Source organism: Strix uralensis, chromosome Z (genome assembly GCF_047716275.1).
Source record: "Strix uralensis isolate ZFMK-TIS-50842 chromosome Z, bStrUra1, whole genome shotgun sequence".
Taxonomy (NCBI): Eukaryota; Metazoa; Chordata; class Aves; order Strigiformes; family Strigidae; genus Strix; species Strix uralensis.
The window spans coordinates 86,235,522-86,263,335 of record NC_134012.1 but is presented as its reverse complement, the minus strand read 5'-3'; the positions used below and the strand labels follow the sequence as shown (position 1 = coordinate 86,263,335).

At 35.3% G+C, this 27,814-nt stretch overlaps 1 protein-coding gene across 2 annotated transcripts in view; it reads right to left on the bottom strand.

The window, feature by feature from the left end:
- WDR70 (WD repeat domain 70) overlaps positions 1–27,814 on the bottom strand; it is a 140,421-nt gene that overhangs the window by 50,173 nt on the left and 62,434 nt on the right. For both annotated transcript variants that reach the window (XR_012627034.1, XM_074855777.1), the window contains exon 10: positions 9,531–9,705. Coding sequence is in view for 1 of the 2 variants with exons in the window: in XM_074855777.1 (XP_074711878.1) it covers positions 9,531–9,705 (175 nt within the window). In the remaining variant the exon portion in view is untranslated. The remainder of the gene's footprint in view (positions 1–9,530; positions 9,706–27,814) is intronic.

Sequence of the window (27,814 nt, the reverse complement as noted above, 5' to 3'; positions counted from 1 at the left end):
GTAAAAAGTGAAATAGTAACCATAAAGGCATTTTTTTAAAACCCCACACATTGCTTATTCTGAATGAAAATTACATACCCTGAATTATCTAAAAGTACCTTGCTTAAATTGCTAGATCTTAGAATGATTATACACATTCAGAAATTGTATTAAATTAAAATTTCATTATAAATTTGTTTATACACAGAGACACACTGTGTAGGTATTTACACATAATGTGTGAAAAATATAGGTAGTCATATCCAACTCCAAATCTAGTTCTCTATCTCATGAGAAATTTAGAACTTGGTTCAAGGAAGGCAGCTGTTCCATGGATGTATCTGATTTCAGTCTGTGTAGTATCACTGCAGTCATACATTAAATAAAACACAGCTGGACAATGCTCCACCTATTTCACCACCCTCTCTGCTAACTGTTTAGCACTAACATCTGCTGAAAACAACCTTTAGGAAATAGGGAGATCATAAAAAAAAAAGCCTTTATTTTAACATATTTTGCACTGGAAGAAGTTTTACTTTCATAAAGAAAGCCTCACATATGCAATTAGCTTTAACTATGAGATTTATATCTAGAGTCAAAAGAAACTTGCTCACTGAAGGCTGTCTCACAAAAAACCACATTATTACAAATATTTCTCATCTCATATGATTGGTTTAGTTCTGTACCCACTGCCAAGAGATGGTGTAGTGCAGTTTTTCTTCTCATTGATAATCATAGACACAAAAATAACTACTTTGGTTTATAATCTTACTATTTAAGCACATTTAAAATGTTATCCTCACAGAAGTGCACCTTTTACTGGATGCAGCCTTGAAAGAATTGTTCTCTATGTAGAAACAGTTTGTTCTTTATCAGACTTCTGAGTCAAGTTTATATCCTAATGTTACATACAAAAGCTATGCTTCACTATAATTTATCTTGTTTCTTTTAGCTTCTCAATTTCTAATGGATTAATGGGGAATATTTTTGTATTAAAAATATATTTCTTCACGTCATAAAACTGAGCACATTTCAAAATAAATCACTCAACTAAAAAAAACCCCACAAACTTTTCTGTAAACTTTTCTTCTTTGGTAAGTTTATTTTTTCTAAACTAAACAGTTATGAAAAAGGTTACACACAAGCAGCACACAACATTAAACTACAGGTTTCCGAGACCAGTATCCACTTTCTGATATTGGTCAGTGACACAGGAGTATATGGAAAACCCACAACTCTTAAATGGGAAGAATCTGTTACTCATCTACATCAGACCTCTGGAAAAGTCAGAAATTTGGTAATATTTAAAATGAAAGCAGAAAAACATAAGTAGTAAAAGTTTATGCTACTATAGTGAAGAGAGTAATTGAGAAGGGAAATATGTTTCGAAAGTTTGAAAATTCCAAATCATTATTTCAGTTTTGAGAATCTGTATTGTCTGAAATCACAATTTCATTTAAAAAAACCCTAATTTCCATTTGTAAAAAAACCCCAAACTTAAAAACCCAACCCAGCTAGCTCTTAGTACACTATTGTCTAAAATCCTTCACCTTATTCTTTATGAATACCTTAAAATAGAAACCTTTCTAAAAGTTATGAACTGATTAAAAAAGTGAAGCCTGCAAGAGATACATCCATATATGAAGTTGGAAGGGGGTAAAAGGCCCATAAATTGACCCAAGAGGTAGAGCAAGCATATGCAGACAGAAAGTACCTCACTCAATATGTTCCACAGATAAGAAGTCATTTCCAATCTTTTTTGTTCTTAAACAAATCCACTTGATCAAGCTGTAACAGCTTTCCTTTCATAAGTATTTTAAAATATGGGAGTTTTAGGCTTCTATAATAAAACAAACTTAATGACCGAGAGCTGTGCAGAAATATACTTCTCATTTCTTTTACGAAATTCACAGTACAAACCTGCTGTTCATCTCCTTACTAGCTTCAAGAAATAGCGACATGCTATGAACCACAATGAGAAACATTCGGACAGAAAACTAGCTTCCTAATAGACACATCAAACACAAAATTCTTTTTGTAATTTACAGATCCTATCAGGCTCTAGACCAATGAAGTGTTCAGCTTGCTTGAGCAGTGCATATACAATAGCATATAAAAGACATTTTTCTGATAAGCCAGACCACTCTGGAGCTCACTTCTTGTTAAAACGAAATGTAGCATCTGTAATTTTAACTTTCTGCCTCTGCATAAAAGGAAAATTTTCTCTAAAATAACAAAGCTAGCTCAAGAAGGGTCTTTATTTCTGTTTCATTCTTTTTCACTATTTTATCTTTCTGTAACATTATTCATGTTACATGAATAACACTACAATATTCATAACGCCAATCATGTTGCTATAATGCCTACTCTTTTATTTTCAAATTATCATTTTAAAATTATTTCTGTAAGCTCTACTGTTACTTTTCTAAATAGTAAATCAAAGAAAGATATATAATCCTTGTGGGATAAGCCTTTTTCCTTTAACCATACATGAATTCAAAGTAAAATCCTTTAGGCTATTTTCATTGGGGTGTGACAGACTTCAAGATTTAGAATTGTCTTTCATCACTATATTAGATAGAGCAAACATTTAGATAGTTCTTAACTATAAACTGTTTATTACATAAGAGAGAAATGCACTTAGAAATACAGCAGGGCACATTTTATCTTAGCATATGATTGTCAGATTCTTTACTGCAGCTAGCTTCAGGGTATAGATAGTGATGTACTGGCTAAACCAGAAGTATACAAAAAGGAATAATATATGAATCTGTTAATATTTGCTTCTGGCAAGCTTGTGCATGATTTCCAGTTTCTGGAGCAGAGGTCTGGCACATATACGTATGGAATGAAAGGGTGGGATGTTATGGATATGGAAAACTTACCTTAGGTTTGAAAGGGGAATACAGCATATTTGGATATCCTTCATCTTGTATTTACACAAGAAATGTGTAGCCAGATGTAGCCAGACTGCCCTTTTCAAAGCATGAAGCATGTTACATACTTGGGGGAAATTGGAAGATTTGCCTGCTGTTTAGCTGTGACAGTGATATTCAGCAAATTTAAGAACAGTCGTTGTAAATTGTTTCTATTAGATATTGACATTCCATTGGAAAAAAATTAATGCTGTGAAGATATCAATATAAAACCCAAACTGTACATAAGCAAAACCAAAACAAAATATGCAAATAGACAGATGAATATTCCATAACCAAAATAATGACTAAAATCTAGCTGGTGTGAAAAGAGCATAATCCTGGAACGCTGTGATAGACCAGATGCCAAAGACACACTGATCTTTGCCTGGTAGAAAATGTATCTAAAAAAGGCATATGCACTCTAATAAAGCTTTCTAGGAGACAGACATAAGACATATATTTCAAAAATTTATTACTGAAAGCTATGTCTTTTGTATGTCAGCATATGCAAAGAGCATCCTGTAACTGTGCAAAGATCCAACAATCTCATCTTCCCAAAGCATGGGTATAAATCCCCTCGAAGGACCTTCCAATTAATGGAGAAAATATTTACAGCAAGTCTCAGATCTTACTACTAGTTTTCATTACTGTATCTTGGCAGCATCAGCTCTAAAATCCATCAAGAACAGCAAAAAAAAAAAGCTTACAAAAAAATTTCCAAATAAGATCTGGGCTTGGATTCCCATTCCAAAACAAATGGGTCACCCAATTTAAGCCAAAAAATAAGTTATCGTTTTGCATTATCTAAATCTCTGTCCTTAGTTGCACAGTATTTCTTCAAAATGGCTCCAATACTTTTCAAACTTCTCATCTCTGGAAAACTCTACCTTGAAACTTCATACTGCACACCACAAAACTAAAGCCTACAAAAACCTTTTCAAAGCAAACAATCACTAAATATAGAAATGTATTTATCTTGCATCTATGAATCATGTAATTATTTGGAAAATACTTTTAACATGAGTATTTGTAATTAAAATGTACAGAGCTTAGATCTGCTTTACTTCAGTGCATGCTGCAACATCCCACTCTTCTTCCCCTTATATTCTGAGGATAGGGTGGCTTAAGGGTGTGTGGAAAATGGGTTATTGGGATTACCACTTGATCACACCACTTCTGGGGATAGTCATGTGGACAGTATATTAGTATAGTGTTGGATTTCATTATTATTGTGCGTTTTGAGTTCTGTAAAATCACTTTGAGCTTTAGTTAAGTAATTTAAAAATACATTAATTATTCTAGTAATTTAAAATTAAAGCAAGGTTTAAAAACCAGGACAAAAAAAATTAGCAAAACAGTAGTTCTGCAATACTGTAGTAGATGCTCACTTTTGACTGGGAAATAGCTGAAGAATGGAGTTAAACATACCATTAGGTCTTTTATGAAACAATTAAGTAAAAAAATAGAAGTTAATCAGAAGTTAATAAAATCTTTCACTGAGCACTGAATCAATTTGTGTTTAATGAGAATTATGTTTAAAATCATAAAACATTGCATCTTTCCTCCTCAGACTTACACTACATAGAAAGATAAACCTATTACAGATATATCTGTCAAAGCTAATTCTTTAGTATTTACAGTGCAGCCACAAGATAGCTAAAAGCTTATAAAAATTACTTAAGGTTTCTAAACAGACCTGTTTTAAAATAGGTAGAAAAAAAACCAACAAGATTTTGGGTGTACAAGCTGTTTTCTTGAAGTCATTTAAAAGATCACCACTCCTTAAAAACTCTGCCTCCCCAACACCCTTACCAATATTTTTGTATCACAACTGCAATGTTATATCATAACATTGTGATGTGTGAAACTGAGAAACATGAGTCAGGCTGCGATACGCAGAGAAGCTGTTTATGCAGTCCTGGGCTGAATGCACCCAGGAAAAGCTGGAGGGGAAATTCACTTAACAGGTTTTTCTTATCGGGTGGCTTGAAAGTCTAAGAAAGTTTAGCTTTCTCAGCCTAATAAATCCTATTTGTAATCAGTGAAAAACATCTCAATCTTTTCCTGTTTAGGGTGGAAAACGACCTACCCACCAAGTCTATTAACAGTCTTTAGAAAAATTACCTCAGTCTTCCCATAGAGATACTCCCACTTCTACACAGGAAAACTGGGCACACAGAGGTTTACTGATTGCGAGACACACTTCATTCTTGATACTCAAGACTGGCTCCATGGATCAGCTTGTTCTGCAACACGTATATCTAAAGGTCTTACAAAAAGCTCAAAAATGGGCAAGTATAGGTTCAAATTGCTCATCTTGCCTATTTGAACTGCAAGTAAGTCTAGTGGTTCTACTGCACTGCCCTGTGAATCAGTAATTTTCAAGGTCCTGTCTTACTTTGACCACTAACGCTCTCCAACTCTCCATATTTGCCAGACACCTCTCCACATCTCAGAACATTTAAAATGGAGAGAGTTCTAATGTGTTATGTTATGATTGACTATTTCACACTATTGTTTCCACTATTCATTGGAAGTTTGAAGGAAGTTATTTTTTTATGTCCTTTGAAACTGCTATTTTAAGCCAAGCTGACAGTGTTCATAATATTTCAAACATGTTGATAGACTGTCCTGCTAATGTGCACTGTAAATGCACATGTACATGAACCTTAAAGAAAACCCAAGCACTGACAAAATAACATATGTGAGAAAACAACACAGATTTATGGAAAAACGAAAAAATCCTGTGAGGCAGGTGATTATAATGGATCATGATCATACCGAGGAAGTTTGGAGAAAGGAAGGCAGAGCCAGAATGCATCTGACTAACTTCAGCATTAGCAAGCTACCAATGTCAGTATCATGAAGACAAACAAAAGTCTTCCTCCAAAAGTTCCAGAAGTGTTTTTACTCTCACTATATACAGCTGGGAGATTTGGAATTGCACCAGAAAAACAGTGGAAGCTGAAAACTGAATGAAACACTTATGGTGTGCATTACTAGTCAGGACTAAAGAAGGGAATTGATCACACACCAAAATCACTCCCTAGATGCAACAAGATAATTTTAAAAAAGCAGATACTGAGATGGCTCTAAGTGGCTTGGAAAAAACAACTAACTCATGAGGTTAACTTACAACAGAGAGCTAGCTACTTTGACTGCAGCAGGGATGGTAAAACATGGGATAGAAAAGGTCTTGTTTCTCTCTAAATAAAAAAAAAAACATTTGAAGAACTATATAATCACACCATTTTGGACCAAGTTCCACACGACCTGGCAGCAAACACAAGTGACACTACAGTGGTGATGGGGACACCACCACACACCAGGATCATTTTTAATTTGTTTGCCCTTTGATAGACATATCAGTAAGATTCCTGTAGTCAGGTGTAAAGTTAGCAAGTCATGTGGGGAGCAGACGATAATAAACCCATAACCAGCAGTCAGAAGCTAGGGCTACTGTGGCAAGAAAGATTTCTGCAAGCTTCATCAGGGAGCTTCTACAGCCTTGTAAAGTGCTACAGTCTTTGTGAACCCCCAGAGGAATAGTGACTTCTTACCAGCACTGCAGCAGTGTGCCTGCCTCTAATGAGTGCTCCTTTTGCTCTAGGAAAGGGCATCATCAGACTCTTCCTATCAGGGTACCACTTCTGCCCTTGGTACTGCTGTTTTCATGATCCTTCTCCTGTGAGAAAGCAGGGGCTTTACATTTTCACTGAAGCAAAGAGAAACTTCCTCTCTCTCAAGTGGGATCTGTTTGACAGGGTTTTTTACTCCTGTCAAAAATAAATGTGTCTAAAAACCTTCACAGACACCAGGATAACAGGCACTATGGATAGTATGTAGTGTGATCCATAATATCTGGTAGGAACATTTTCCTGGATTTAGTTTGTGCTGTTACCTTCATATGCAGGAACAGTGGTATGGGTATTCCAAGAGCAGGGTTGAAATATCATTTATATTTTTGCTTAAATGCAAAAATGAATTCAGAGAGTCAAAACAGACCCTTATCAGATCATCTCTGGTATGACAGTACAGTCAACAAAGTTACACTTAACTTTAAACACCTTCCTGAATCTGTCCTTCTTCCTGCTGCATATGTGCCAAATCCATAGTCTAAAATAATGATGCCAGAATAATTTTTAACTGATAAGTATTAGAAATTATATCAACTATTTTCTGCTTTCAAACATTAGTGATTTTTGTTACAGACTCAATAACGCCTTCTCAAACTAAACATAAATGCTGTCTTAATTTTGACTTGAAACAGAGCTGCACTGTAGTACAGCAAAATCTGTGTATACAGCTCTACACTTGTTTCAACAAAGTCAAATGATATTTGCTGTAGGAGAATTAAAAAATTTCTTCAAAAATCAGAATATTTCTACCATATATTTCTTCAAGCAGCTTAACCCTCACATCTTGATTCTCCACAGATTTACCTGTTTTCCTGTGTCACCTACAGTTTGTAACCCCAAAACTGCACCACTTTGTCATGACTTAACATTTTCTTGTTCACATTTGCAAGCATCTCTGCATCCTGTCAGGCTAGTTCATGCTTTCATCATTGCAGTGCAGGAGACAATCCTATCCTCCTCTTTCTAAGCGCCACTTTGAACACATGTTCCTTTTTAATTTTTTTTTCTTATCCCTCCCCCGCTCCCAAATGTAAGATGAAGGCTTTTTCTTTTTTTAATTATTTCATCAAGATGCCTTTTCAAACACCCGATTTTAACTATACACAGAGATTTCCAGAGGGTACCAGCAGGTTTAGGTAAGAATGCCACTAAAAAAACCAATTTACACTGCTCCTTTACACAAAAATCTTGCACATTTCTTAATGACACCAACAAAAGCAAAGCCAAAAATTCTTTAGACTTTAAAAATACAAATCCAAGGACACTACTAACTTCATTTCCACTAGGAAATCACTTGTCTTGCATTCTTATACAGGGGTCACCAGCTGGAAATTGCACAAGATGCACAGGATATATCTTTAAATTTTTCATTATCACCTTAAACTGCACTCAATCAGCATTACAATATGTCATCTTATAGACACACAAAAGTTCAAAAGGAAAAGCACATGAAAAAGCAGACTACCAAGAGCACTATTGTTAAAACTACACCAGAAAGCTTAATATTTCAATACTGTGTATGTTAAAATAAACAACATACACAGGTGATGAAAGCCAGTCTCTGAAAAATTTATTATTCTGTTAGAACAAGTTTACACTTAGGATGAATTCTCAAGCTTTGTGCCATTAGGAAGTTTTACTGGGTTTATAGTGGAAATAAAAACAGAAATAAAAATAGATGACAATCCCAAAATACAGGCTGTACTTTGAATATGATCAACGGGCTTTCTTTTCCTTTTACATCTATACATTTCCTCTTGCCTCCAGCAATCAAATTTTATTCAATCTTCATGAAAAGTTGCCTAAATTGCCTGTTTTCCTTTTTAAAATCAAATGCTTTGAAAGATGAAGTTGAACAGACTAATGTAACTTGTAATAGTTCAGTATTATTTCCCCAAAGCCATCCTGTTGGAATTGTACAGCTTTGAAAGATTTATGATGTCAGTTTGATTCAAAGGATCCTGCTCCGCCTGCCCCATCCCCCGCCATTTCCTCTGTAAACTTCCAAAAAAATTGACCCTAATCTCATTTTCTCCTTCTATGCATGCCATAAGCACTTAATCCTACTGAAGTGAAAGGGAATGGGCATCAATTCTTAGGGTAAAATGGGCATAAAGGACGTACAGATGATTATTAGCTTAATTAATTTTAAAAGCAGTAAAGCTTTCCCTGGTGAATCTGCACTCAACATTGCACTCAATTAATTAAACTCTTGAAGCTGGACTGGTTTGTAAACAATGCTGCACAAAGCAACAGAGAGCACTGATTGCTCTAAACTTCAAATTATAAAGTAGTAGCAAGAATTGTACATATTCTTTGTCAGTTAGATTCACAACTACTGGAAATTCAATTTTAACTTCAATATGATCAGAAGAAATTCCAGAGTGTATTTCATAATTTTAAAGAATTTTAAATAGTTCCCATTCTGACTCTTTCTGACCAAACTGCATTTATATAAGTTGTTCAAATTTTCCTTCATGTCAATTTTTACACGTTGAACAATGTAACAACATTTGGCATTTAGTTTGCAGCATTACCCTTATCCTCACCCACTTGGATGCTATTCTCCTCTGCCCATTATCTCGATAACTGATTTCAGTACGAAGTTTTACGAGTTACTGCTTAATGTATTCAAAGTCTCAAAATATGGAAGTAAACATTTTTAATTAGATAAGCACCAACAAGAACCAACAGTTTTTTCCACAAGCATCTTATCTTAAATGAGTAATATTCTAAACATAGGTATACGGCCAACTATTTGAAAAAAGAAAAAAACAACAGATTGCCAAGAGTTTCCTCAGTGTTTTGAACTGAATAGCAGCAGTTGGAGAGGGGCAGAAGAGATAATAAATTTTAAGTATGAATTACTTATTGGGGGGGTGTTGTTGGTGGTGGTAAAATATAAGTATAAAAGTACCAAAATTTATTTTATCAGCTTCAAAATTTAGCACTCGATACATCAGAAACATATATTGTTATCAAATACTTGACTTACACTCATATTCCTATCCCAGATCTGAATGGAGCCATCTTGACAGCCAGCCGCAATAAGTTTACCATCTCTGCTGTATGTGCAAGTTGTGGGAATCACCCGTTTACCTTGAACTGATCGTGGTTTAAACACGCTTTTGTGCTTTTTTTCATTGTTAACATCCCATGTCCTCACAGTTCTGGAAAAAAGTTTAAAGAGCTTTTTTAGATAAAAGTTAATACATACGAAATAACTCTTCTTATGATATAATCAAACACATTTTTCAGCATAAATGGCATATAATATTGTTCAACTAAAGTTGCAATGGCAAAATAGCATTTAAGATATGGTATGACAGTTATGGAACTTAAAGCAATAACTTACAAAGTAAGAAACTTCATATTCACTAACATGCATATGAAGGTTTAAAAAAAAAAAATAAACCAGTTCTTCCCCAAACTCTCCTGGTAATACATAAAATTATTCACAATTGGACAAATGACCAAAGGGTAATATGCTGATACTACATAGTCTCCACTGTCACTGGAAATCAGGAAGATGAAAGTATTCAGTCCTCTACAAAAATGAGAACTTCAGAAAACAGGCATGAATGCTTATACAAATTCATTAACTAAACAGATTGTCTTAATTGTTCTGACATGACAAGAACTGACAAACCTGCTTTTAACTGGTAGCATTGCAGACTGGCTGGTTATTCTTCAGATTTTTCTTTACTTTATAAAGGCATTTTAAACAATTAATTGCCATATTATTATAGTTCTCATCCACTAATCCTGAAGGTCTTAGAGTTGTGATGTAGAAGTGTTCTTCAAATACTTTATAAAGACTCATTTATGTAATACTGTTTTTTCAAGTTTCTCCCAAATTATTAGCAAAATAAATACATCCTTTTTAACAGAAAAATAGTATCTGCCTGGATCTTCAGTGTTTCTTAGACACACAAAAACACCCAAATGAGAGAGAACTAAAACACTGAGATACAGGTGGACTCTTTAAACTGTCTTAGATACAAATGTTTTCCATCTATTTAATATGTTGAGTATTTTCCAGATAAAAATTCAAAAGTCTTCTGGCATCTAATGCACAGTTTCAGGATTTGGCAATGGAAGGAAGATCATTAATTTAGAAAGAAAAAAACCACAAAGTTCTCAAGACAACCTCATTTGTTTAGATGATACAAACATTGCCTATGATCCAACAGCATGTAATTCACTGGTCTCTAGCAAAGCAATTACCACTTTAACAAAGGCTGCCATTTCTCCAGAATAAGACAAGACACTGCAGCATAATATTAGGAACTTCCATCAGAGCTACAAGACCAGACAGACTACAGAGCTGACTTGCATATAATTCTAGGATAAAACAGACAAGAAAGTGATCTGGAAATAGCTCACAGAAGTTACATTTAATTGAACATTTAATGACAGTAATGAGAAATCAGTAACTGAAGTAGAATGCATCTCCAGTTGTCCATAATAAAGTCAAGATTAGTCCAATTTTTAAAAGTCTTTGTCTCATATCTGTAAGGCATCACTTCATTGCTTTACTTGAAGCTCTAGCATAAGACATTCAAGTGTTTTGATGGTTGGTTTGGGTATTGGGTTTTCTCATTTTAAATGAAACATTAGATTATGATGCATTCTCTAGGGTCACTTAAATAAATCCATGTTGCTATATGGAACAGGTTGCCCAGCAAGTTTATGGAGCTGCCTTTCTTGAAGTTATTGAAAGCCCGTCTGGACATGGCCATGTGCTAAGTGCCTACGTGATCCTTCTTTCCACAGGATGGTTGGATTAGAGGATCTTCAGAGATCGCTTACATCCTTAACCACTATGTGATTCTGAGATTCCCCTTTTCCTCTCCATGTGTTGTGAATAACCATTTCAGTCTCCTACTTTACAACAGGCACAGTGACATTTTCTCTGATATTTACTCAAAAGTTGAGTCTTTTCTAGTCCCTTTTCCTCACAATGTTCAATCCTTCCAGAATCTCCTTTGAATATCCTGTACTTTCAGCTTCTCTTCCCCTCTTTTGATGATTATCTCCTGCTGGAAAGCTTCTTCGTCTCTTATAGTCCAAGTTTCTCAGGACTGCCTTGGCATACCCACTTCTCAGTTGGTGTACATATTAACATGGTTATGTGCAGGGAAGTTTAAAGCCTGCCTCCCCCTATTTGTCTCTATCTAAGATACCTCACAAGCATCTCAGCTGCAATTAAAAAAATTCTCTGAGAATCCTTCAGCATCCTAATTCTTCATTTCTGCTGGCCCAGAAAGACTTTTTTAAAGCCTTCAGTCTCCTCTTTTTCAGGTTCAACATCCTGTCAAAACCTCAATCGCTTTCACAACACTGTAGAGCATATTCTTCTTCATTCTTCTTATTCATTTTACCTTTCAACTGTAAAGAAAGAACTAACACTTGTATATAACACAGATTAAAAAAATGTGAGCCGTAAATCCATTGTAATATCAGGCGAGACAAAAAAATTCCTGAGCTTCTGCTGCAGACAGTTGCCCACACTTCCTCACATACAAGTTACGTGCCCTGGTAAAACTGGCCACATAGCCTATAGTATGTGTTTAATGTCCCCTCAACATTTTCTTCATGTACCCACATTGAATGGGTTTACCATTGCCTTGCTGCTGTTGGATCTAACTATAAAATTCTTCTACTGAAAAAAGAGAAATATTTTATAATTAATAATCTATTACTCACAAATCCATCAATCATTCACAGGGAGCCCTTAACTCTTGAGCTAAGACTGAGCGCTTTAATACCTTCTTTCACATCTGATCTTTTAAGTATTTTTATTCTTTATGGAAACATTTCCGATTTGTATTAAAAAAAAAAAAAAAAGAACATCATATTGCAAACACATCTCAAATTACCATGGACAAAATTTCAGCTTACCACATGAATCAATCGGCCCACGGTTTCTGACTCAATCATCACCAACCAAAACATGAGGAGTCATCTATAAACTCTACATATTTTCCTTCAGACCAGTGATGGACTAGAAACATAGAGACTGCTGAAGGACCTCAGAGAGATACTTTCACTGCCCTATTCTAAGGGTCTTCATCAGAATATGACAGATTAATTTATTCTCACGTTCCCCTTCTACCTTCCATGCACTGTCAATAAATATCTAAACATCCCATCTTCTTTCAGCAGGTACTTCGATGCTTCACCTCTGTCTACTGTTTACACTTGAAGCTTAACTTGAAGCTTGTTTCCAGTCCCTTTCCCTCACATCACCTAATATTTCTTAATATTTAACTCTCCTCATTCTAGCCAGAAGGAAGGGGGATAAACAAGAAAGTAAGCACAGAAACCCAAACAATTTACTTCAGGGAATATGTCTTTAAACTGGTAATATTGTAAACAAATGCTAACTAAGGCTGCTTCTGTATTTTCTCTTCCCTTTTGCTAGTGACACTGAGACACCATACCATATCACCTGAACTCAGAGAGCACAATATGGAATTATGCTTCTGTTTCTTTACAGAATATTTTGTACATTTAATGATTCTTCTTCCTCCTCAGACATAATGAACAGATAACCAAGATTTCATTTACATGAGTCCCATTTTCACTTCCTAACCTATTCTGGATCCAATCTAATGTTGTTTGTGTTGAAATGAACAAAAAGATTTATCCCTGGATCAATCAGATCAGTTCCAGGAGACGCATTTTGGTAAAAAAAAAAAAAAAGAAAAAAAGAAAAAAAAAAGCCTCTTACTAAGCCGATCTCCCTAGGTCTAAGTGTGAGACGAAAGAGTAACACTGACTTACACTCTATATTGCAGCACTTAACAGAAGTATAATACTACTATTTATCTGTTGATAGGTATAACTAAGGTATTTTTGAATTCCACTGAAAAAACGAAAACATTTCCTGAATGAGGCTTTTTTCAACCTGAAAACAATGTTTAATGAAAGTTTGTTCTTTAGTAAAAACAACATATAGGTATTTTTAAAAAACTATCTCTCCAATATATAATATCATTCTTTCATCACATCAAATTTAATATACTGAATGATAGGCACAGCCACATAAAAATTTTTAGTTTCTCTTTCATAAATTTCTTTTCAGATAAAAATTTCATGAAAAACCCTCCATATACACAACTTTAAATTTAAATTTTTTAAATGGTGGGTGCCACATCTGCAAAACACATTTTGTAAAGTTCTTATATTTGCCAAGTGCAAATCAAAGCAACACAGAAAAAGATAGGAATGTTGTTTTGGAAAGGTAATATGGATATTCTCCTGACCACTGAGAAGTTAAATGACCCATAATAAACAACTAATTATGGGGTTCAGGGGGGTGGTGGTGGTGGTTTTTTCTCCCACAATGGTTTTTCTCTTTTTTTCCCCCCGTGTTTTTGGAATGTTCTTATGACGTTACTACTAAGTCAAAATTTCTAATAAAATGAATTACTGACAGTGCTGCTGTATTACAGAAATTAAAGGTATTTATATAGCCACATTTCCCAGTCTGCAAGCATGGAAAATTTCTGTAAGTCCCAATACAGCAAGACACTGCCTATTCTAATACTATTCTAATACAATCTGCTGAAATTCAAGGAGTGAACCAATTTAAACATTAAAAGACCGTCAAATTCCAATAAGTTTCATTGCCTGTTCCATGTCCTCTGTTTCTACTGGACTTCAAAACTCTTGCACAAAACTGAATGCTATTGGCATTTAATATAGTACAAATATATTAAGTATTCTTAATAATTAATTCTATTCATATCACATTTAAAATACAAAAAAAGCAACAGAATACATTACTGCTAAAAGTACAGATCAGGCTTGATGCTGTACATCTAGTAACTATTTTATAATGCTTACCTTTGTAACATATTATAATGCCTACCTTTGCAATATAAGGTTGCCCAAAAAGGCTACCTTGGAAAGCTCTAACATACTTTTAAATCTTCATACATACACTGCTGCAATGGAATTTATTGGCAGAGCACAGAATTCCAAGTCATCTCATCAGTGACAGAAAACACATTTTAAAAAGTGTTAAATTAAGCCTCTTTATAAAAAGTAACTGATCTTAAAGCAAGATTTTTTTTTTCCTCTTTTTTATGAAATAAACCAACCTTACCTACACAGGAATGAAATTAAGATGCTTATATAATACAGTGAAAAATTACCTAAAGCAGTAATATGTGAAGAGGATAGATTAAGAAATAGTTGAAAAGTTCTGTTAAGATGCACTTCTTGGATATGGTGGTACAAGACTATGTCAACAAGAAAAGTTTCATTACTGTATTCTCTGTGCCCTCTTTCAGCAGAAGTTATAGTCTTCTTCTGCGGAGCACATGGGACCCAATGAAGGTTGAATCACCTGCCAGACACTGAAAAAATTTGTACACACAAACAGATGGAGAAACCCAGAGAAACTTTCCATACTTGTTTGGCAGAAAAACTTCTAAATAAGCTACCTACTCCCAACATCTGAACAGAGTTAAGACACTTTAAACCAGAATACAAGAAAAGTCACATCCAACATAAGTAAAATTGTAACTATGGGACTGCCAAAAAACCTGACACAACTTAATAATTTATAACAATTCTTCAGCTTCTCTGTTACTTAAATAATCCCTAAATGTAAAAAACAAACAGAAACTTTAACAGATAAATCATTTTACCAGAGTAAGAAGCAAGCAAAAACATCAGAATTAATTTTTATGTGATATGCAGCAAATGGATTGAAGCAATTAGGAAACTATATTTTTCCATATTTCCAAATAAAATTGGTAGCCCTTTTTTCACAGGAACCATTTGGGTAATTACAGCTGAATTATAATTATTATTTTGGAAGGGGAAAATAGATTAAAATCTAATAACAATGAATGGGAACTACTCCCATTGTCCAGTCTGAATGAATTAAAATGCAACCAACTCAAAATTGAAATGATACATGAGCATGTCTGAGAGAGCACAGAAAGTAGATGTTCTGAAAATGCTGAGAAAAAATCCTGCTGCTGGACAATATATGCAAGATTTGAGGAAAACTAGAAGAGGAAAGGAATTAGAAAAGGAGACAGAGAAAAAATTACTACAAATATGTATTAACTGGGCTAAGGAACCAGAAGTCCTAATGGAGGTCAGGGAGAAGAGTAAAGATGGAAAGAGATAGACTGGGTAAGGAGAATAAAACCAAGGAACAGAATATAACAGTTACAATGTCATGACAGATGTGGTGTGACTGCTTTCAAGTCAGCTATGCAGCATGTTCATGAGAGGAAAGCAGCAGCACCAGTAAACTCTAGCAAGTTATGACACACAATCACTTGTGGCTAAGGAACTGGCCAATAGATGCATTCAGATACAAAGAGTTACCCACCAATACGCCTATATAACTCCTTTCAGGTTATAATGAATGTAAAGTTGCAAAGTCACAGTAGAATACTTGACAATAGAACCTCTTACTTATGGCATAAATCTGTTTTTACTGACATGCAAAGCTCGTAAGCTTTCCAGACTGAGTAATTTTTGTGTTTTCCCAGACTAAACCACTGGTCAGGCTAACATTACAAAAACCACATTCTTCAAAATGGCAAAAATTTAGAAGTAGCAACAAACTTCCTAGAAATAAGCTCATAATTAACATACTACAAATCTTACCAAGTAAGTATTGACATTTATCATCCAAGCAGAACTCAGATTTAGAAGTTATTTGCTTAAGTCATTCAGCCATGCAGTCCTTTCCTCCCTCAACATTATCAATAGGAGAAAAGAATCTCTTCAGTCCATACAATTAAATAGGCCCTTGATCATGCAGTGATGAACAAGGGGACATCATCTATGCATCTCTTCCTTGCTTCAGTTTTTGCATTACAGGAAGAGTACCCATGGAAAATATCAGTACTCTGGCAAAGCTGGAGACACTACTGTACAAAGCCAGCTAATGTGAAAAGACCATGTTTTCTCAATAATTTTTTAAATCAGTAGAACCTGAACATATGGTTATAATGTATTTGCATATGAATTAAGCATCTATTTCAGCTATTCCCTTCTAAGGACCTGTCCAAAGTGATGGAAAAAATACTCTGTGGAATTTTGCACAAAATTTTAAGTACATCGTTGCTTCTTTCAAAACCTGAGAATTTCCCCAAAGTATTTGCAGATCAGCTCATCAACATGACCAACTCCACAACTCCGTCATTCTCAGAGATTATAGCAACATATTTCACAATCACACTGGCAGAGAGATGGAATGACAAAATACAACACAGAAAAAAAATAATCCTACATTATAAATGCTGACATTTATCAACTATCAACAGCAGCTGTTAACTCAAGTGCAAGGAAGAGCATCCAGTCACACAAATGGGAAGATTTCAGAATAGATCATAAAAGAAAGTCCAAGATGCTGCTCTAGACTTTTTTTCCCCCCTCCCTTGTGAATTCCCAGTAAACTATACTGTGCAATGCAAAATTCAGATAAACACCTTGCTATCTCCAGTCTTTAACTTCAAAGATTCTGAACGCTGTAATTCATACCAGTAAGTTCAGGACCTAACAGTTTTATAAGACATTTTTTCCTTTCCAAAAAGGTTTTTTATCTACATCTTCCTCACAAATTTTAAAAAGACCCTCAAACTTTAGACTACACTTGCTCTTAACATATCTAAAGAATATACTTGCTTTCTTGTATCTGTTTTGCTAAACATACAGATCTTGACAAAATTATTTGAAAATCAAGTGTTCTTGCATAATTAAAATCAGCTAGAAAGCACATTACATATAATACATCATTTTTACTAAAAGATGAGGATACCAGCAATCTGCTCAGAATGTAATTGCTATCCTGGAAGACAGTATAAGATATTAAAATATAAATCATATACAGAAAGATCAAGAGGAAAGTAAAGGATAGAAAATTTTCATTAAAAACAAAAGAATAACATTACTATATGTCTTTTCCATTAAGTTATTGGAAAATTCCAAAGTAGTTACTAATGCTCAGAAAAATTCTCCTCACACTAAAAAAATAGTCTGAACAGAAGTAAAACAAAAGGTTTTGTGGGAGAAACTTTACAACCTGAGAAGAAAAAATATGAAAAGAAATACTATGGGAATGAACATACAGATAAAGGGGGTGGGGGTGGGGTGGGGCTAAGAAGGAATATGGAAGTGAAAAACAGATCAGTTGTGGAAAAATGATAGTTAACTAAGTTACCTGCAGGATGAAAGCAGTAGTAGGGGTTATGCAGGCATGCAATTGTTATGCCAGTAAGAGTCCATACTTCTAAGGAAGGAGGATTAAGACTCCACATACATGTTCTATTCAGTGATATTTAGAATACAGAAAAATAGAAGAAATGTAAAAAGAGTGATTAAATTCTGAAGACAGGATAACTGCTGGGGGGGGGGTGGGGGGTGGGACACAAACCACAAACAACCCCCCCCACCACCACCACCACACCAAACAGCTTCAAGAACCTATGCACAAGAATAAATTACATAAAATGGAAATTATGTTGTGTTACATATTATTGAGAGGAGAATGCACTGTACTGAGCACCATCTTAAATACATTCAAATTCTACAGAAGATAAATTAGAAGACAAATCACTGAGGCATTTAAAAAAAACCCACAAACATGCTCCAGAACACCGTTGAGATTTCCAAGAGTGATACAGAAAAAGGCCTCTTCAGAATAAGAAAACGGTCTTCAAATTAAAGGCATGTACTGTACTGAAAATAGCAGTTACTGGGCTCATAGGTTAATAAAATATAATTCCTTTAGGTGTTCCAAACTGTGTGGTTCTCAAGGTTTCTTCCTTGGATAATTTTTTCTCAAGTTAGTTACAATGGATAGTCAGTTTTTTCTCAAGGTAGTTATAATGGATTCAGTCTATTCATCAAAACCCTTTCCATAGGCCAAAAACTGAACATGCCCATCACACCCAAACTCCTATGAGCCTTTCTCCCTTAGTATTTCCTTAAAGCATTTCCTTTTGTATCTCCCTAAAACAATGAATACATTTTATTGCATTAGTGGTGAGCATTTGGGCAACTAAACTGTACTAACAGGAAAAAAAAAAAGCTTGCTAGTTTTGAATGACTTTCTCCCTGACCCTGACAGCTAATTTGCTTTGTTTCTTGTTGATGAAGTCTTCACACACAAAACTGACTGTGGAAAGAGGTTGTTTTTCTTTGCATCAGCCACTAGGTTGGCAATCATGGATGTCTGCATCAAAACATATCACTTCTCCGGTTCAAATCAACAAATTATCTAAGCAAGTCTTCAGAAAACTATCCGTAGAGTAGCTTGGAGAACCTTCCCCCTAAGACCCTTCTATCCAGTAAGTAACAGGTTCAGTGATTTTAGTGAAGTATATTGAGCTCTGTAAAAAGTCATTATGCTTTTGAATTAATAATAATTCAAAGTCTATGTTAATTTAATGCTGTGCTATTTAAAACAACTGACCACTGGTATTTTCCTGAGACTATGTAGCACTTTGTACACAAGAAGTCCTTCATGTACTATTCTAGAAACATCTAACTTCAATATTGTTATTTCTATACAGAACATTAGAATTACAGATATTATGTGGTTCACTTCTGAAAGCTGTGACAGTAAAAAGGTACAATTTTGTGTCATTTTCCAAATGGGACAAGAAGGCAATGAACTGAGATCTCATCTCCCACTTAGTAAAGATAAGAGTAGGATGTAATCAATCTCCCTGTGGGGTACATCTGATTAAGATCAAAGGGAAAAACTTCTGGTAAAGAACATCGACAGTTCAAGTTACTGTCACCTGCGTGAACTGAAATGACTCAAGAGCAGTCTTGCATGATATAGAAAAAGCAAGAAGAGTAAATCACTAGGAAAACAGGATGCTTTCTAAAAAGCTGATTAGTCATGGCTATAAAATAGTTAAGGCTTATTTGGATCTGAAGTTGTTCTTCACTACAATAAATAACTTAGACCAGAACTAACACTCAGCAGTACTCTCCATTAAACCAATGAAAAATCAACTGAAATTAAATTAAAGCAGTCACGCAATTAAAAGGTCTCTGAAGCAACACCTCAGCTGATCCTATATGCATGACAATTAGTTTTAACCATTTTTGTTGCTATCTTAGATCTCACTCACATCCACTTTTCTTGGTTCCATTAACAATGAACTGCAATCTAACAGAGGTAAGTAACAAAAAAAGCAAATTCTAAGTCCTAAATGTATTTTGATTTTTAAAGTTACAGAATCTATGCTAAACAATGCAATGTTTGACTCAGCTGTACAGATTAACTATGCACTTTGGGCTACAGAAAATTTTAAAAGTGAGTTTTACTTTGTATTATATACGAAGTAACAAACTTTGTATGTTGTAGTACAATCACCATAAAAACTTACAAAAGGCTTATAAAGACCAGGCCAAACTGCATCACATAAAGTGTTAGCAAATACGAATTTATTTATTTTTCATACTTTCTGGAATATACACCAAAGGATAAGACACTTCCCTCCTCCTCCCAAAAATTCAGACAGGAATACAGCATCTTTTGTACACAAGAAGTAAGTTTCTTAGCCTCAGGTCTCCAAAGAGTTATGATACAGTCCCATATCTGTCTGGATAACCACACAGAGTACCATTTTTCCATATAGTCATCACCATGGTCTGCTCACATCATAATATTGTTGCTACTGAAGAAGCCCCTATATTCCTTTTGACTTTTGTGTAAGTCTAAAGCAAAAGGTTAGTAGACAAAGTAGTATTAAATATTATTTCTGAAGTAGAAAACTAAGGGACTTATGCTGCCTTATCAGTTATGCCCTCCACATGGGGTGAAGTGTTATTGTTTTGCTAGAGTTGAAAATGTGTAGATTTAAAAATAGTAAAGGCAAGATATAAACAAAAAAAAGAAAATATTTTTAAGAATCTGTTTTTTCCTTTTAGATAAAAAAGACCAGAGGAGTGACTTGTTTCACAGCCCCATGTGATAAAAAAATCAAGTATCTCTAGAGTTCGAACATGTTACTTGTAGTGCTCTAGTCTTCCATTTGCCTTAAGGTCTGAAATTTCAGTCTATTCATAAATTCACTTTTTAGTTCACTGTACAGCCTGCTGGTACCTGAGCAACTGGATCTAAGTTGGCCTTACACTAAGCAGGAGATCAAAATGAATGACCTCCAGATGTCTTCTTCAACCTAAATTGTCTTCTTCAACCTAAACAACTGACTTCAGACAACTTGAAAGGGTGCTTTACAATGCATTTAGAGCATATGAATATTCTTGGCACTTCTTATATCTAAAATTCTTTGAACCAACGTAAATCTGTTGAAAAGCTAGTAAGACTAGAACTAAGTCTGAAATCACAACAAAGATACAAACAGCATCAATATCACTAAGAGATACTGGGAGATGGATATTGGGAAAAGTGCAGAAGCTTCAGTTGGCAACCCATGTGCATTGCTTCTACATGTTATATAACTGACGTGTCTTAATTCTCCATCCCCTTCTGCACTCATGAGTAGTTAACAAGCACCTATCCCATTTGGATACTCCACAGCAATCAAGGTTTAACTCGCAGCTGAAAGGGCTCCTACACAGGTCTATCAAGTAGTAGGAAAATTCTCAGCCTATTTTTTTTTTTTTCCAGTTAGAACTCATGGATGCTTCCCCAATACTTTAGCTATGCTTTAAATGAGTATAAATTCCCAGCTCTACCTTTCCATTTTAGCTGGGGAATCAGCAAAATATGTAATTTTTTTTTTTTTTTTCCCTCAGAATCACAGAGTATCCTGAGTTGGAAGCAACCCATCAGAATCAGAGTTCAATTCCCTGCTCCTCACAGGTCTATGTGAAGGTAAACCACATAACTAATAGTGTTGTGCAGACACTCCTTGAACTCTGACAGATTTGGTGCTGTGACCACTTCCCTAGGGAGCCTGTTCCAGGGACTGACCACCCTCGGTGACGAGCCTTTTTCTGACATCCAACCTGAACTTCTCCTGACGCAGCTTTGTTCTGTTTCCTTGTGTCCTGTCGCTGGTCACCAGAGAGAGGAGATCAGCAGCTCCCGCTCCGCTGCCCCCCATGAGGAAGGTGTAGACTGCCATGAGGGTGCCCCTCAGCCTTCTCTAAGATAAACAAGCCAAGGGAACTCAGCTGCTCCTCATAAGTCTTACCCTTGAAACCTTTTGTCATCTTGAATGCCCTCCTCTGGACACATTCTAATAGTTTGATGTCATTCTACACTGAGGCACCCAATCCTGCACACAATACTCGAGGTGGGACCATACCAGTGCAGTGTAGAGTAGGACAATGCTCTCCCTCAACCAGCTACCTATGCTGTGCTCAATGCAACCCAGGGCATGCTGTTGACTCATATACAACTTGTCATCAAACCGAACTCCCAGATCTCTTTCCACAGGACTGCTCTCCATCCTCAGGTCCCCCAATTTGTATGTATAACCAGGTGGAGAATCCTGCACTTGCTCATACACAGTTGGTGATTGCCCAGTATTCAAATCTATCCAGATCTCTCTGTAAGGCATCTCTATCCTCGAGGGAGTCCAAAGCTCCTCCTAATTTAGTCTCATCAGCAAACTTGCTTAAAGTACATTAGATTCCTGCACCCAGATCATTTATAAAAACATTAGGGCTGAGCACAACTCATCGGCCAAATGCTCACCCAACATTACAGACTTGTCTAGCTGTGTGCTGGACATTTTGTCCAAAAGGATACTGTGAGAGACAGTATCAAAAGCTTTGCTGAAGTCCAAAAAAACGTATCTATTGACTTCCCTTGTTCAACTAGGTGGGTGACCTTGTCGTAAAAGGAAATGAAGTTAGTTAAGCAGGACTTTCCCCTTGTGAACCCATGCTGGCTATGACCAAGAACTGTGTTGTCTCTCAAGTGTTTTTCAGTGACTCCCACAATAACCTTCTCCGTATTTTTACCAGGCACTGAAGTGAGACTGACAGGACTGTAATTACCAGGGTCTTCCTTCTTATCCTTCTTGAAAATTGGGACATTTGACAGCTTCCATTCAACTGGAAGCTATCAGTGAAAAGCAAGTTCAGGACACTTTATAAGTTTAGTTCCTTCCTATTATGGTAAAATGCAACTAAGAAAGGTCTTAAAAGAGAAGTAGTTTCTGAAATACAATCTTTAATTTTTGCATACTTTTATGTTTAAAATCCAAATGTATTTTCTCTTGAAGCAAGAGAGCCGTCAATAATAAATGCAAACAGGTCAGGACCTGGTGGTCCCAGGCTGAATTTGGTCCCTTCCACAATTTCATCACTCCTGGCACCCTCAATCTTGTGGAAAGATAACGCAGCTTTTAGAAATGCATGAGATGTCAAAACCTCTGCTTGCACATACCTATGACCAGTTGTTTAGACCCACAAGCTACCGCTGATTTTACGCAACCCGGGATAGACGTTCCTAAACCGCAATTAAGTTCCTACCACTGAAAAAGTTGAACCATCTTGTTTTGAAAGTATCTACAGTAGTTTCAGAGAAATCAGTGTCAGAAGCATAAGTTTACCAGGTACTTTCAGCCTTTGGTGAAATCATGTTAAGTTGTAAAGTAAGTTTACAAAATGAACTCCGTTTCCAAATGGAGAGAAAAGAAGCGTATTTCCATGTCACATCTGCTGTCTGCACATGAACAATATGAACAACTTCACATGCTCACTAAAGTCACTGCATTTATACACACACCGGATATATCTGCATGTATGTGTATTTCTAACTACTGTGAAGGAACTACAAATTCTTAATTTATGACCCATTACCACTGGGTGGATTCCCTACCTTTTCCTGTGTGAGTTTCTCTGTCTTAAATAGGTGACGCTCTTTCTGTTCGTCAATGTAATACATAATAAACTTGGAATCTGTAGATCACATGAAATTCTGAACTTATCACTTCAGAAAACCAAACGTCTAGTCTTGAATCAATGTGAGAGACATGGGGCACAACCTCGAAATGAAATGGGAAGATCAAAGCACAATGCTTAACCGAAAACCTAGTCTTCAGCAGAAGTTTGTGTTTACATGAGCTTCAAGGTAAAAACCTCTTGATTAATCAATTTCACTTCAACCATGCTATGCGGAAAGTAGAGTTTTTTTACTGTCTATGTGCGTAAACACATCTGGATTTTAAAATTAAAACCACTCCATAGAGTCTAGGGATAAAGCACAAGCCATACTTACTTCCATAGAGCCATGGACAATATAACAGCATGACTTGCTTAAATAAATGAGGAAAAAGAACTGACACAAATTACAATGCTTAGTCTCCCATTTTCTCTGAAGTTTTTGTTTAAAATTTTTAATTCTTAAGAGTATCTACCTGAATCTGTATGAACCCTTTAAAAATGAAGGTATGCAGTAAAAACGTCTGCTGAAAAAGCTCTCAAATGCAAGCTCTTACAACTGACTGTGGATTTTTATTGCTGCAGCTAACGTCTTAATCAAGAAAAACTTCAGGAGAATATTAATATAAACGTACATAGTTTATAAAGACAAAAATAGCTTTACTACCCTTTTGTAAACATACAGCTTTCAGCAAGGGCCAGCAGAGTCATTATTCAAACTCCTCTTAACCAGACCTGCTCATTTGCTATGCTCTCTTAATCAGCTCTGCACTGCATATATATCTATAAATAGATAAGTTGGTCTAGGAAAAGCTGTCCTCATGTATCTGGAGTGGACTTCACACCTTTACACATGTCAAGACAAAAAGCAAACTACTACGCCAGTGCAGTGCAAATTACTACACAAGTGCAAGATAGCAGCAATTTCTTCACGAAGGCACTCTTGTATTACAAACAAGTCACCAGAGGTGATTTTTACAAAGGCTTGTGATTTTGACCAACAAGGGGAGATTTTCATAAAGAGCAACAGAACTTTATCCCTACACAACCACAATGCTCTCTTTTCCTGCAAAATACCATGCTTCTATGCCAAAGGATGAGAACTCATGCTGTTTCAGAGACAGGAGAAAAAAAGTCACCAGAACTTAACAAAATTGACACATGCAATTCCTAAGCCTTATTCTTGGAAACAGCTGAATTCCTATGGCTGAAATGAAAAATAAAACATCAACTACGTGAGCACAGAGAAGGTGGATATATAAATCTTCCTGCATAATTTAATTTTCATAAATGCCAATTCTGCTTTATTTTTACCTCATGCAACTCTTGACAACAGTTTTTAGATAATCTCCATAGTATTTCAAAGTAGGTATTTAAGCAATAACTCTAAAGTACACAGAATATATAAAATACTAATAAATCAGGTTTGTGTGGAAGCAGAAAGTATTATATTTTACACAGCTACAAACTGATAGAAACCTAAAATCTCTGTAACTGACAGAGGAATAAAAAAAGTTCAAAAAAATTATTTTATCTTGGCATCAGATACCAGACTATCAGTTCCTTACTCTCTGTGTTTACTCGCACGCATATACACAAACATCTGGTTTCTTTGAAGCCATAAAAATTTGTTACTTTACATACCTCTAACTTTCTTCCTGCTTTGAATTTTATGAATGTAGCACTGGTGACATACATTTGATATTTAATTCTAAATAATATTACCTGCAACAGTTTGAGAGTGCCTTATTTAAGTTAACTTCCAATTCACAAATAGTCATTACAAGAAATAAAGCTTGTACAGCTCACTACCTTAAAGTGTTCCTATATTATGGCACTGAATACGGACGGAATACTTTTAAGTTATAGTCCATATATTTATATGCATTTCCAAACAATGCGGGCAGATCTACCACATCTCTACTGCTTTTGGAAGCATTGCAATATTTTGTACTTTCCCAAGACCTTACACTCTTGAGAAGAGTACGATTACTTCAACTTTCGCTTGAAAGAAATGCAAAGAGCTTGAAATATTAATATTAAACAAGTTCAAACTAAAGGCTCAGAAACAAGGAAACGAATAAGCAACCTGTTAAATATTTAATTTACTTGTATTTTGAATAAATGGATGTTATTATCTACTTGAAAATCTACTTGGTATTGTCTAAGATGTTATTATGTGGCTCTTTCATTGCTAAATCATTCATTTGAATGTAATCTGATGAGGAGGCTCTTTAAACCAAGCCACTAACTTTCTACCAAAGATGATGAGTAATGTTCACATCACTCATTCCACCAATTCCATTATAAGGGTGCTAACCCTCATCAGAGGATTTAAAAAAAAAGGGGGGGGGGGAGTTTGCATGTGGAACAGCTACAACTGCATGGACTGTGAAACTAAACTAAACTAAACTGTAATGTTATTTTTCAGGTACAGTGCTCAGTAGACTATTAATGTCATCCAAATCCTTCTAAACATGGGTCCTGGGTTTAAAATTTAGCCATTCTAGAGTCACTGAGAGAGCTGTTACTCGATGGCTAACTTCATGTAAATAAATGTGAGCTATGTAAAATATACTAGACACTCTTTGTCTACTTGGAAAAGTTTCTAGAGCAAACAAGCCCTGGCCATGGACTGTCTGAGTCCACTCTGGTCCTCTGAAGTAGGTCCTCTGCATGAAAGATCTGGAAACATACTCCACACTGTATTTCAATAGCAATTTTGATATAATTGTCCAAAAAGACAACTACAAAAATATATTTTTATATTAGCACTATACTTACTCAAGTGTCCTTACAAATTAACAAAAAAATTTCAAAGGAAAAGCAGTTCATGCTGTGGACAGACACATGCTGGGATGAAACATCAACTTATAGACAAGTAATTAAATCTATTTTCAGAATTATTTTAACTTGGATGAAAAAATAAAGTCTTTTTTAAAAAAAACACCCTCTGAAAAAGTTCTAAAGCCAAATTTTAACTCAAACCAACTCTGTTTTAAAGTTAAATTATGTGCTAGGATTTACAATAAACATGATGATAGAATAATTTTTAAAGCTTATGTGTATACCGCCAAAAAACTTAAGACATTTTTTTCTTCTCTGAAACTCTTCAGTACCTGTTATTCTACTATCCATTTAATTCACTGTGAATCACATAACAGAAGGAAGCTACAAATGAGTATAAGTAAATTATTTATTTTGAAGGGAGGATTGTATATGGTCTAGTAAGTTTACGATGACAAAAGAAGATCTGCATCTTATCTCACCAAAAGTTCAACCTCAGGAGACTGAAATGTTTGCCAGCAGGTTCTAAATCACACAGACACCAATGAATGTAGATCTTAATTGTAGAGATTAGCTGACCAGAAGTTTCCACTACCATTAATGAGCTAACTGAAGAATATCAATCAGATGTTTTCTGTCCTAGCAAACAGAAGATTTCACAAACCACAGGTCTGGAAACATTTCAAGGAAGAGATGAAAGGTTTCCAAAGCCATAGTAACCCCTCTCAAAATAAAAGCACTTAATATAAAGCTTTATTAGCAAATACTTGAATGATAAAATTAGCTTAAAAAAATTAACGTTATTGACATAAAGGGACAAATGATTCAGAGACAGCAATGAAGGAAAAAAAAAACAGATAAAAAGTCAACAAGGAATTGGTTGATAACACTGTGAAGGCAGATTTTGAGGATATAACATGCAACTAAAAAAGAAAAAAAATATTGTAATTAATGTGCTACAGACAGAACTATTAGATCAGTTTCCCACCATAACTTCCACATGGACAGTTCTGCCATCCTCAGAAGGCCTATGTATGCACTTCTTCCCAGCCTCAAAAGCTAAGTAACTTTAACAGACATTCACAGCTCAAGCCTCAAACTCTTATCCATAAGTAACTAAGTCACATGGTAATAAAAACTGATCAACTCATACAAGAAATCTACATGCCCATTCCAATCTCAGGCTTTTTCACTGGTGCTTTTTGAGGTCAGTGGTTGGTTTGATGATTAAGAGACATTGCAACCACCAACTTCCACCAATTTCTATGTGGAGGCTACAAATGGTAAAGAATTTACTGCATTCCTTCCTTAATAATCAGTTCCACAGTCACATAATCCCTCTGTTGACAAAGAAATACTTTTTCTCTCCTATTCAAACCTTGCTAACTTCCAATCACTGGATCTAGCTATGTCTTTAAAAATTTAAAGAAATTTCAACTGTCAAACATCTTATCTCCACTTCAGTATTTCTTTACCATTGTCAATTCTCTTGATATTTTTTTCAATAATCTGAAGCATATTCAGCTGCTTGAGTCTCTATTAAGTGAAGTTTCAGGATTCTTCTCTGACATTTTTCTTTTTCACTTTCAACATCCTTTTCTGGCTGCTATCACTGGAACTAGACAAAGAACTCAA